The 13,894-nt window shown below is 39.4% G+C and overlaps 1 protein-coding gene across 3 annotated transcripts in view; it reads left to right on the top strand.

Moving 5' to 3' along the window:
* The first annotated feature begins 4,646 nt into the window (after positions 1–4,646).
* pde10a (phosphodiesterase 10A) overlaps positions 4,647–13,894 on the top strand; it is a 132,744-nt gene continuing 123,496 nt past the window's right edge. The window contains exon 1 of one of the 3 annotated variants that reach the window (XM_059566793.1): positions 4,647–4,847. Coding sequence is in view for 2 of the 3 variants with exons in the window: in XM_059566790.1 (XP_059422773.1) it covers positions 5,469–5,679 (211 nt within the window). In the remaining variant the exon portion in view is untranslated. Of the gene's footprint in view, positions 4,848–5,294; positions 5,680–13,894 lie in introns of those variants that run through there. The other 2 variants (XM_059566790.1, XM_059566791.1) reach the window with 2 other exon arrangements.

Genomic DNA, 13,894 nt, shown 5'->3' with positions numbered 1-13,894 from the left:
TGTGAGGAAGAAGGGGGTTGAAACTGAACCATCTGTAGCACTTGATTTTTAAACTGAGGATTAATCACTTTTGGCAAAAAGCCAGAGCTAGTCCAGAGTGACACCCCTGTGCCATCTGATTTCTAATGTAGACAGTCATAGCTAATGGAAAGAGCACACAATTCTCCTACCCTTTTAGCAGAGTAAACAGCCATCTTCTTCAGGAACAAAGCTTTAAAATCTGCATTAGCCATTAGTTCTTAAGGGGGCTAAATGAGAGAGTCTAATACGAGAGGCAAGTCCCAATTTGGTGTCAGTAAAGTGCAATTTGGACACAAACTGAAATCCCTTCAGAAACTGGCATATCAAGGAATGTTGGTCTAATGGCTGGCCATCAACCTCCCCCTCCATGAAATGCAGAAATAGATGAGGTATGTACCCTGATTGTACTGGCTGCTTTTTCTTGGCCTAGTTGCCATTTAATGGCATAATTAGCACAAGTAGATGGGGCTCTAGCATTGTTAAGAGTCTCACGCACAGTTTCATCTAGCCATTGAGGGATGGGCTCTCCAGGGGCCATACCCACAAGTGCAGGGCCATTGGGGTTGGATGCAAAATCTGCCTTTTGTTTTGTAACAAGACATTCACTTGTGATGATAGCTGCCACTGGTGTCCACAAATTACCTAAATGATATCTAGAAATTATGGCTTTCCTGGCCAGTAGGGAGGAACTAGCAGAATTGTGTAATGACCTTCCATGACCTTCTGAATGGAATGTGGATTCTGAATGGAATGTGGATCTCAGTGAGGACAGGTGTTGCCATGCCCATGGTAAAAGATATGTTGCCACCTGAAGGCATCTTGGTAATTTCACTCCTCCTTGGTGATTTATATGGTAAACTGCAGAGTGACTGTTCATTCTTATCAGTACATGTTTGTGGCATACAAATGTTAACAATGCTTTCAGAGCAAGATGAACAGTTCTCAGTTTAAGCGCATTTATATGTTCTACATAGCTACGCCGTAGGCTATGTGTAGTATGCCGTAGCCTACGTGCACGCAGAAGTATAAATTAGCCTTAAGGTCAGTTTGCAGGCCTATGACACAAACAGTCTCTTCCTTTAGTCTACTTTCAGATGAAGGCAAAAATAATTGAACCATCAATGTATAGGGTGTATCCTCATCAGGCCTAAGGACAATACTATTGATGCTGCCACTATAATTCCTAACAGTTTTTGGACCCTTAGGCTGTCACAAGCTTCCATGTCTGGAAGTGATTTATTGCGTTTACCGGGCTGTCTACTCTTTGGGGAGTGAGACATGCTTCTATAACGATGGAACCGAAATGCAGACACAATAAATATACCTGCTGTTTGGGCTCGAGATTGTTCTTCTTCCAATTCCCTGCAGGAACTGAATATGGGCCAGAACTTCCTCCATATTCTGAATCACCTGCCCTAGAAAGGAGCAGAAATTAGCCATTCCCTGTAACTGAAGGGGAGCTAGGGCGACCGCATTCACCCAGGTTAAGACTCTTGGTGCTAATGACAGTCCAGATGGTAGAACCCTGAATTGAAAGGCCTAACCTTTAATAGCAAAATGAAAGAAGGGCCAGTGCTCTGGGCAAATGGGACATGAAAATAGGCAACTTTTAAATCCAGGTATGTGAACTATTGTCCTGTACTTATGGACTGCATTACTATCTTTGTATGAATCAATTTGAATAGAAGAATTTTCAAGGATTGGTTGAGGTGCCTGAGGTCAAGAATGGACAGATGCCCTTTTTCAAATAAGTTGAATAAAATCCAGTCTGTTGTGCTTTGAAAGGCACCTTTAAAATTGTTCCTTATTGTAAGAGAGTCTCAACCTCTTCCACCAGTATGGGTTTTTATACTGTGCTCTTGATGACTTTTGAGGGGGATGTGGGGCATCAAAACCACAGCCGGTACCCATGAGTTATGGTGAATAGAACCCATGAGTCTGAGACTACTTTCTCCAAACTGGTCCACAAAAGTTTGGAGGAACAGTTCACGGCTGGCCCCTGATCCCTATAGCTGGCCCCACACCTCTGTGAGCTTCCCTGTTTGCCTCTCTCCCGGGATTGAGTTTTCCTCTGGGAATGTGTGGCAGAATTTTGCCTTCAGACATGAAGGCCCTGCCCCTCGATAACAGCTCAAACACTACTTGTGTGCATAGACCAAGCAGGCTGTTGCATATTGAAAGTTTGTTACAGGCTTGCTGGACAGTTTCTCACATTGCGTGTGAGTGCTCAGACCTATCTAGCACCTCTTGAGAGTCTAAAAATGAACAGGCACCACTGGCTCATTAGTTTACCTCTTACAGCATCAGTCAAAGCAGTTTATGGCTCTTTAATGTGTTGTGACAGATCGCCGTAGCATGTCAGTTCAAGTGGCACAAGAACTGATCTCTTCATAGTTATAGTATGAAATAAACATTAACATGAACATCAGAAGGTATCTTGTTTCAACTGAGGAAAGACATCGATACACACCATTTTTTTTCAAGTTGAAGTCCACCAATGTTAAACTACTCTCCTGTCTGGTTTGTTTGTTGGACAAAAATAGCAGATTCGGCATTGTGATTGATCAGATCTTCTGTCAATCAAACTCCTTGCGAAGGGTCAATCATATGATTTACTACGGAGCGTAGTATGCACAAAGTGTATGTGATGTACATTAGGTTTTTCTGACCGCATGTTCTCTCTTGCACATGCACCCAACCAGTTGTTTCACAGTGGGAAAAGAAGACAGAACAACAACAAACTATTTGAGACCTCAACAGCATTTTTATCGCTCAGAATTTCTGGAGAGTAATAGCACAGACATTGGCAAAGGTGAAACTTTATAGTAACATAAAAAAAAACGTAAACCACATACAAACGTAATTATATTTTGGGCTTAATAAACAGACTCAAAGCATGTCTGGAAAATCAGTGAAATTAACTTATTAACTGCATTCAGTAGTGTAGTATTTAGGATCAGAATATGAACTTAATTAGGCTACTGCTAAGAACTATGAACAAAGGATAGACTCGTTTGTAAATCACTTATGAACTGGTCAATATAGCAAACAAGAGTATGGTGCAGCATTGGAGAGTAGTCAAGCCTCAAAAGCCATTTTTTTACGTCATAGCTTTGTGTTGCGCAAACACGGGAAGGATTAATTCTGCTTGTGAAATGTGCTTTCAAAGGGGGTGGGGAAATATGCTGACTCCCTGCTAGGAAACACAATATGCATTTACTCATAAGGTATTGATGTTTTTAAATATGTGCCTTAGTTTTTAATTTTATATATTATATTGTTTATTGTGAACAGCAGACTTCGTATCTACATGTGGATCTATAAAATATGTCAAACAGACTAGATAAATTATAGTTATATTTCACATTTTAATATAGCCTATTATATTTCACATTTTAATAATGCTTCAAACGAGAGGCTTAAAATGTCGTTTTACTAGCATTGAAAAGGCCTGTGGGCATTTTTCTATAATAATCCTATTAGGATCCAAGGGGGGAAAAAACTGTTTCTGTCAAAGAGAGAGCATTGACGCAAGCAGCTCTGACGTCAATAGAGCTGCAGTGAATGGGGGGAGCGCTTGCAGCCTGTTTGCCCATAGAAAACACTGAAGGCGAACGTCACTCGCAGTGCTAGAGTGATCTGCGATAGTCCTCTTGCAGAAAATGAAATGCAATCTGTTAAATACAAAATGTAGAGATACAAATGTGTATTATGTCCACTTTACACTGCAGTGGCTTTTATTCGATTTTTTAAATTAATTTTTTTTATTATTTTCTTTTTATTTTTAGGATAGTATTTCCGACTAGACTGTTGCTAAAGATCAGAAATGATTTGCCCAACAGTCGCATACAATAAGTCACACCTGATAAAACGTACGAATATGCAGTCTCGTAGTAACTGATAAACATGCTCAACAGGTGTTCACGCTTCGAGTGAATTGGTGAACTTGTCTAAATTGTTATGCTGATGAGTGCAATATTTACAACACGTTTAAGACAATTTAAGATCATTTTGACACAAAAAAAAGGCAACAGCTCATGTGACGCTGTGACAGCTGTCATTTCTCGTTACTGAAATTCTGATGTGAAGTGCGGTGCAATGACGCAACTGTCCATGCAAATTAATAATTCATTTTAATAAATAATTCATGCGTTTTGTGAAAAAAAAAGAAGTGAGGGTCTAAGCATAAACTCGGAACTGCAGAAATTATGAGTGCATATGCTTTATTATTAGCTGTACGCATTAGGCTACCTGTTATCCAAAAACTGTTAAGTCGTTTCAATACAACTATTTACTGTAGGCTACAGTTCCTCACGTGACACCTAAAACATGTTTAAATTATAGCTTAGCTCAAGTGTATTGCAAACAAAGTAGCTGACCGGTGGTAACCTTCTTTGCTTTGCTTTTCTTGAAAAGTGTTTTCTTGTTTTCTATCAAAATCTGGCTTTTGGGGCCAGCACAGGTTTAGTGCTCATCATTTGAGTCAATCTAAACTTTAGCCTTGGCAGAATTTGCGGAGGAGGCTACTGACGTCATCTGTCTCTTGAATGGAAACGCTCGAGCGCTGATGCTGCTGCTGATGATGGAGCCTTTATTTATACAGAACTCTTCTGTTTCGTGCCCCCAAAACACACACAGAACGTTTACGCTCGAAAAGCTACGAAAAACTACATCTGCGCAAAGTTTAAGTCACTTCCAACCAAGAGAGCGCATCACTCCGCGGTTTCCTAGCAACCGGACTAAGAAGTTTTGTGAAGAGCGTGCTCAACATAAGGCGAACATCGCTAACGCATCGCTGGACGGATGATCTCTGTGAAAGAGCAAAGGTACAGTGTTTTGTTCTGTCCGTCCGGTATTTGACGAGTTGGTGGTCTATTGGCACCCTTAACTGGACCCAGACAGAAAAAGATAAATTCTCCATAGATGAGCCTTGTTTTTGCGCAGACTTGAGTTGCAGACAACTGTGACTCCTTTCAGCTCCTTCACAAGAAGTTCACCGGCTGTAAGGCGATCTCGGCTGACTGGCAGCTGGACACAGTGGTTATTGAGATATCCAGTATATCTGAAAATGCTACTACTGATGTGTATCACAAATACATGGTTAAAAACACCCTGTGTGTTCGTGCTTCTGCGAAGAGACGAGTGCGATTTGAGTTGCAAACTGTCAGGGATGCGTGCTTTTCTGCTTCAGTATAATCCAGGGCACACGTGATGCGCAAATCACTTTTGTAGCAACATCTCTCATTTGTCGGAGGAAAATCCGTGCGTATTTCTTATGCTTTAAGCCCGAAGCTTAACATATTTGAGGGTTTTTCGTTTTTCTTTTTTTCAGTAATTCACAAATCGCTTTACCAGCATCATCATTTACGCACCATGCCAACTTTTGCTTGCGTTGCGTTCGTTTCGTAGTGGAGAGAATTTGAAACTGTGGACGCCTGAATGAATGAATGGGGATCGTGCTTTGTGAAGATTTCAACTGTCAACCTCTTGGCAATTGTATGTGCTTGTCCAGACAAGTGAGTGTTTATCGTCCTCATTCGTATATCCGTTTTGAGCCAAGAACAAACAGACAACAGAGAACGCGTCATATTTTTCCGCCAATGTCAAAGAAACGCAAAACTCCAGACGACGGCGGCGGCGAGGATTCCATTCAAGAAGGTATGAGCTCATTCCTCCATCCTTAGACTGGCTTCTCATGGTGGGGTCATTTCAGAAAATGTTGGACTGCACCAGCACATACATTAACATGCAGCTTACGCAGTATTTCAAAACCATTGTTGAAACTGATTTAGAAAGTACAAGCCAAAATTTACATCTTATTTCCCCCCAGATATGTTCCTACGAATCCAGTAGGCGGAAATTATTGATACTTTAACCACCTTTTGTATAAGTTATATAATAAGGACATTTTGAACTTAGAAAACAAATGGACTGACAGAAGCTAACTGCTGCATAGATAGATAGATAGATAGATAGATAGATAGATAGATAGATAGACACTGTAGATAGATAAATTAAAACGCATTTAACTGTGGTTGCCAGGACTTTTTAGTAATAATGTTACAAGCCAAGCATTATATGATTGCTTTTCGGAAACTGTATTTTACCGTTTCTAATCACATTTTTGGCAAGAGGGTTGTTGTACTGATTGTGATGATCAGCATCAATCTTTGCCTGTCAACAAGCAATTCAGTGACTGAAAGCTGGGGTTTGAGCAGCAGGAGTTGAGTGGCATAATGTTGTGTGATCGTTTGGTTGCAGTTCCACTACATGTTTTCCATTTACTTACTCGTGAGGGAAACCCGCTCAGAGTGTTGAAGGAGTGAGAGGAAACACAGATGCTGACTTCAAAAACTCACCTCTTGCTGCCTGCAAAATCACACAAATCATACTTCCAATCACACACTTTCACAAACATGTTCCTCATATAGTTGTATAGAACCAATATAGTAAAAGCAAAAATACATTGTAACTGTATTAAAACTACTGCTATTTAATATAGACTGTAGGTAGAAGTGAACTGGTTTGGATTTTGCAATGAATTGTGTCATACAGCCTAGTTATGCTGTCAGAGTCTTAACATTTTTGAGTAAACCACTGTATTTTAAGCCCACATGGCATGCATGAGAAAGAGAACAACTTCGAGGTGGAGCACAAGAAAGCACATAGGAGCCTACTTTGGCTCCCACAGCATGAATTCCATCATTCCTTGACAAGCACTAAATGTCAAGAATTGCTTGAATAAATTATAAACACTGGATTCTTTCATAGTATCATGGCATCACAACACATTACATTTTTAATGCATCATATCAGCATAGCAGTCCATGCATGCAGTGCACTGCACTGATGTGAGCCTTTTAAGAATGTAAGCCTCTCACATTTTTTACATGGAAATGAAACTACAAAACACAGACACACACACAGACACACAAACACACACACACACACACACACAGACACACACACACACACACACACACACACACAACACACACACACACACACACACACACACACACACACACACACACACACACACACACACACACACAGCAGTTAAAATGCTGACTGATATCTTACAAAGGTGCGATTTTATATAATTTATTGCCTTGACCATGGTCATCATATGTAGACAGGCTTGCAAACCAGATTTTTTTTGACAGTTAAGCATAAAAATAAAACTGGAAAAAAAAAAAAAAAAATAGAGCACTGTGCAGCTCAATTTTCAGCGGTAGCTGTGACAGCTGAACAGTGCTCTGTTTGACCAGTCCGAGTCCTTCAGATGCAGGCTTTGATATAGTTAGCAAAAATGTGTTAATATTCTGACAAAATGTTGATACTTTCATTTACAAAATAATCAGAGGTGGACTGTAAGGAAGTACATTCGTTAAGTACACTCTGACAGATATGAAGTACTAAGTTTTCTTTTTTTAACTGTAAAATAACATATGTTTGTAGAATAAACTACCCAACTGTAAATTTAGTAGGCAACTTTAAATTTAATAGAAGTAAAATGCAACATACACAGTATTGCAGCAGTAATATTAATACCAAACCATCCTGAAAAATTCTTTTTTAGAACAATACTGTATACCTTTACTTTTACTCTCAATACCTTAAGTATATTAGAGTATGCAAGATAATACTTTTACTTAAAGGAAAGTTCAGCCAAAAATGAAAATTCTGTTATTAATTACTCACCCTTAAGTTGTTCCAGGTTTAGAATTTTCATTTTTGGGTGAACTATCCCTTCCTTTATAAATGACTAGTAGTTTTTAGTATTAGTAGTTACTAAAAGTCGTTTACTAAAGTACCTCAATATTTCTTGTACTAATTACATTGTCATAGCTCTAAACAGTTTCTCTTTTCCTTCTTTCCCTAAATCAGAGCAGAGCCCTGTACTGCAGGATAAATCTGAATGTGCCAGCACTGGACAGGATTTTAATGGTTTTGGGCTGAGCAGGGAAGCCCTGACAGTGCTGCTGGATCTTCTGAGAAGTGAACAGCAACAGCGATGGGTGTCACAATCCAGACCCTGGTGTTTATTTTGTCTGCCTGTGGTACATCATACAGAGTTGTCTCCATAGTGTTTGACATGTGGGCTCAAACTGATGTTGTTTTTCTGACTTAAGCTATGTTGTAAATAGTTGCAAAAAGTACTTTCAGTAATGCATAGAACAATTTGTTTTAATGTGTTTGTTTTAAATAAACACAACTACTTCTCTTTTATTTAGACATGAATATGCAAAACAAAAATGCTAAATGTACAGAGAGTACTCATTTACAAATAAATTACACTACAAAAATTAATAATGTATACAACTTATTCATTTCATGAAGTGCTAAAGTTTGGTTAAAAAAATCTAGACATATCATGAATGAAGGGAAAGACTATTACCTTATAAAGTGGTTGTCTTATTGTTTGTGGGCTTTATGTAAAAACGCAATCAGTCTTGGAATGCGGACTTCACAGGGTGCTTTCTGACTTTGGGACAGCTTACCTTGTGACACAATCGCACTTCGGAGTCCGCACACTTCTGCCTTGTCCAAATACCCACACTTGTGCTCTTTGCACTTGATCTCTTGACTACTTAAATGAGATATTTCTTGTATTTGCCCCAAGTGTTCAAGTGAGGATGAAGACCACAAGTGTGTGTATAACTTTTAATTACCTAATGGGACACACTTTAATTTCTGGTGCTTCTAATTAAGTGATAAAAACAGTTGCAAATGATGTACAAAATAACTAGGCTACTCAACTTTGCACCAACAAAATGTGTAGCACTTTGGTTTACTATTAAATTATATGTAATATCTAATTATTATTAATATTTAACTTCAAATGGAAAGGTTTCCGTGAACACTCGCAATTTTGGCAAAAAGTCTTACGGTTATTTGCACGACATGATACATGATGGGATACATTAAGCCTTGAATTCCACTACAAAGATTTGAGATAGTGTGGATTTGGTGTTAAAAGCACTTGGCATTTTTAAGATCTGGACAGTCTTGCACATTTACTTCCTGTCTAGTGCACGCGATCTCAAGTGGCCAAGACCACAAGTGTAAGTATTTGGAAAAGGCATTCTGTTTGGGACAGCCTTCGTCGCGCCGCTATGACACAATCGCACTTCAAATGCGCACTCCGGAGTCCAGGCACTTCAGTTTGGGACACAGCTAAAAATTTGATTCACTTTCAGATTTAAGACTTTGCAGGATGTTTCCATTCACTTAGAGCTGTGTTACACACTGCATGAAAGGTAATTTTCAAAACTCCATAAAATGGGCACTTTAAAAACCATATATAACGTCTCGGTTACGTATGGTAACCCTCGTTCCCTGAAGGAGGGAACAGAGACTCCACATTGGTGACCAACGAAAATGGGATATCGCTTCGATAGACCAATCTACTTCGAGTCACCTTTATTTTATTTATATAGCGCTTTAAACAAAATACATTGCGTCAAAGCAACTGAACAACATTCATTAGGAAAACAGTGTCAATAATGCAAAAATGAGAGTTAAAGGCAGTTCATCATTGGATTCAGTTATGTCATCTCTGTTCAGTTAAATAGTGTCTGTGCATTTATTTGCAATCAAGTCAATGATATCGCTGTAGATGAAGTGTCCCCAACTAAGCAAGCCAGAGGCGACAGCGGCAAGGAACCCAAACTCCATCGGTGACAGAATGGAGAAAAAAAACCTTGGGAGAAACCAGGCTCAGTTGGGGGGCCAGTTCTCCTCTGACCAGACAAAACCAGTAGTTCAATTCCAGGCTGCAGCAAAGTCAGATTGTGCAGAAGAATCATCTGTTTCCTGTGGTCTTGTCCTGGTGCTCCTCTGAGACAAGGTCTTTACAGGGGATCTGTATCTGGGGCTCTAGTTGTCCTGGTCTCCGCTGTCTTTCAGGGATGTAGAGGTCCTTTCTAGGTGCTGATCCACCATCTGGTCTGGATACGTACTGGATCCGGGTGACTGCAGTGACCCTCTGATCTGGACACAGACTGGATCTGGTGGCCACGGTGACCTCGGAACAAGAGAGAAACAGACAAATATTAGCGTAGATGCCATTCTTCTAATGATGTAGCAAGTACATAGGTTGTTATGGGAAGTGTTTCCGGTTCCGGTTTACCTAATTAATGCAGCCTAAAAATCCTTTAACGGATTTGGATAATAAAAGCATATTAGTATGTTATGTGTATGCCAGGTTAAAGAGATGGGTCTTTAATCTAGATTTAAACTGCAAGAGTGTGTCTGCCTCCCGAACAATGTTAGGTAGGTAATTCCAGAGTTTGGGCGCCAAATAGGAAAAGGATCTGCCGCCTGCAGTTGATTTTGATATTCTAGGTATTATCAAATTGCCTGAGTTTTGAGAACGTAGCGGCGTAGAGGATTATAATGTAAAAGGAGCTCATTCAAATACTGAGGTACTAGACCATTCAGGGCTTTATAAGTAATAAGCAATATTTTAAAATCTATGCGATGCTTGATAGGGAGCCAGTGCAGTGTTGACAGGACCGGGCTAATATGGTCATACTTCCTGGTTCTAGTAAGAACTCTTGCTGCTGCATTTTGGACTAGCTGTAGTTTGTTTACTAAGCGTGCAGAACAACCACCCAATAAAGCATTACAATAATCTAACCTTGAGGTCATAAATGCATGGATTAACATTTCTGCATTTGACATTGAGAGCATAGGCCGTAATTTAGATATATTTTTGAGATGGAAAAATGCAGTTTTACAAATGCTAGAAACGTGGCTTTCTAAGGAAAGATTGCGATCAAGTAGCACACCTAGGTTCCTAACTGATGATGAAGAATTGACAGAGCAACCATCAAGTCTTAGACAGTGTTCCAGGTTATTACAAGCAGAGTTTTTAGGTCCTATAATTAACACCTCTGTTTTTTCAGAATTTAGCAGTAAGAAATTACTCGTCATCCAGTTTTTTATATCGACTATGCAATCCATTAGTTTTTCAAATTGGTGTGTTTCACCGGGCTGCGAAGAAATATAGAGCTGAGTATCATCAGCATAACAGTGAAAGCTAACACCATGTTTCCTGATGATATCTCCCAAGGGTAACATATAAAGCGTGAAGAGTAGCGGCCCTAGTACTGAGCCTTGAGGTACTCCATACTGCACTTGTGATCGATAGGATACATCTTCATTCACTGCTACGAACTGATGGCGGTCATATAAGTACGATTTAAACCATGCTAATGCACTTCCACTGATGCCAACAAAGTATTCAAGTCTATGCAAAAGAATGTTGTGGTCAATTGTGTCAAACGCAGCACTAAGATCCAATAAAACTAATAGAGAGATACACCCACGATCAGATGATAAGAGCAGATCATTTGTAACTCTAAGAAGAGCAGTCTCAGTACTATGATACGGTCTAAATCCTGACTGGAAATCCTCACATATACCATTTTTCTCTAAGAAGGAATATAATTGTGTGGATACCACCTTTTCTAGTATCTTGGACAGAAAAGGGAGATTCGAGATTGGTCTATAATTAACTAGTTCTTTGGGGTCAAGTTGTGGTTTTTTGATGAGAGGCTTAATAACAGCCAGTTTGAAGTTTTGGGGACATGTCCTAATGACAATGAGGAATTAATAATAGTCAGAAGAGGATCTATGACTTCTGGAAGCACCTCTTTCAGGAGCTTAGATGGTATAGGGTCTAACATACATGTTGTTGGTTTAGATGATTTAACAAGTTTATACAATTCTTCCTCTCCTATAGTAGAGAATGAGTGGAACTGTTCCTCAGGGGGTCTATAGTGCACTGTCTGATGTGATACTGTAGCTGACGGCTGAATGGTTGCAATTTTATCTCTAATAGTATTGATTTTAGAAGTAAAGTAGTTCATAAAGTCATTACTGCTGTGGTGTTGGGAAATGTCAACACTTGTTGAGGCTTTATTTTTCGTTAATTTAGCCACTGTATTGAATAAATACCTGGGGTTATGTTTGTTTTCTTCTAAAAGAGAAGAAAAGTAATCAGATCTAGCAGTTTTTAATGCTTTTCTGTAGGATATGTTACTTTCCCGCCAAGCAATACGAAATACCTCTAGTTTTGTTTTCCTCCAGCTGCGCTCCATTTTTCGAGCTGCTCTCTTTAGGGTGCGAGTATGCTCATTATACCATGGTGTCAAACTGTTTTCCTTAACCTTCCTTAAGCGTAAAGGAGCAACTTTATTTAAAGTGCTAGAAAAGAGAGAGTCCATAGTTTCTGTTACATCATCAAGTTGTTCTGAGGTTTTGGATATGCTAAGGAATTTGGATACATCAGGAAGATAACTTAAAAAGCAGTCTTTTGTGTTAGAAGTGATGGTTCTTCCATACTTGTAACAAGAAGTAGAATTTACAATTTTGGCTATATGAATTTTGCAAAGAACTAAATAATGATCTGAGATATCATCACTTGGCTGAATAATTTCAACACCATCAACATCAATTCCATGTGACAGTATTAAATCTAGAGTATGATTTCGACAATGAGTAGGTCCTGAAACGTGTTGTCTAACACCAATAGAGTTCAGAATGTCTATAAATGCTGATCCCAATGCATCGTTTTCATTATCAACATGGATATTAAAATCACCAACTATTAAAACTTTATCTGCAGCCAGAACTAACTCGGATGTAAAATCACCAAACTCTTTAATAAAGTCTGTATGGTGCCCTGGTGGCCTGTATACAGTAGCCAGTACAAACATAACAGGAGATTTATCATTAACATTTGTTTCTTTGGATAATGTTATATGAAGTACCATTACTTCAAATGAGTTATACTTGAAGCCTGCCCTCTGAGAAATCCTGAAAACGTTGTTATAAATTGAAGCAACACCTCCACCTTTGCCTTTTAGACGTGGCTCATGTTTATAACAGTAATCTTGGGGGGTGGACTCATTTAAAATAATGTAATCATCAGGTTATAGCCAGGTTTCTGTCAAACAGAGTACATCTATATTATGATCAGTGATCATATTATTTACAAAAAGTGTTTTCGTAGAAAGGGATCTGATATTCAATAAGCCAAGCTTTATCATTTGTTTATCCATATTGCTTCTGTTTTTTATTTGTTGAACCTCAATTAAATTGTTAATCTTAACTTGGTTTGGACATTTTTGTATTTTCAACAGGAACAGACACAGTCTCTATAGTGTGATATCTAGGTGAAAAAGTCTCTATGTGCTGAGAATTAACTGACCTCTGTGACGGGAGGCAGCTAGCAGACGGTCGGTTTAGCCAGTCCGTCTGCTTCCTGACCTGGGCCCCAGTTAGTCAAGTATAAACACTAAGACTATTTGCCAAATTTCTAGAGAGAAGAGTGGCGCCACCCCAGGAGGGATGAACCTATGTTATTCTGTGGGCACCACTTAGACATCCAGCCATTGAGTGATGACAATCTGCTATGCATCTCATCACCACGGTAAGCAGGGAGGGGACCAGAGCATATTACAGTGTCTGACATCGTGCTTGCAAGTTCACACACCTCTTTAATGTTATTTTTAGTGATCTCCGACTGGCGAAGTCGAACATCATTAGCGCCGGCATGAATAACAATCTTACTGTATTTACGTTTAGCATTAGCCAGCACTTTTAAATTTGCCAAGATGTCAGGCGCTCTGGCTCCCGGTAAACATTTGACTATGGTGGCTGGTGTCTCTATATTCACGTTCCGTACAATAGAATCACCAATAACTAGAGCACTTTCATCAGGTTTCTCAGTGGGTGCATCACTGAGTGGGGAGAACCTGTTTTATGTTTTGATCGGAACAGAAGAGCGGTGTTTTGAACCACGACTACGCTGCCTCACCGTCACCCAGTTGCCCTGCTGCTGGGGCTCTGTTTCCGGAAC

Source organism: Carassius carassius, chromosome 14 (genome assembly GCF_963082965.1).
Source record: "Carassius carassius chromosome 14, fCarCar2.1, whole genome shotgun sequence".
In the NCBI taxonomy this organism is placed as follows: Eukaryota; Metazoa; Chordata; class Actinopteri; order Cypriniformes; family Cyprinidae; genus Carassius; species Carassius carassius.
This window is presented reverse-complemented; position numbering and strand designations above follow the sequence as displayed.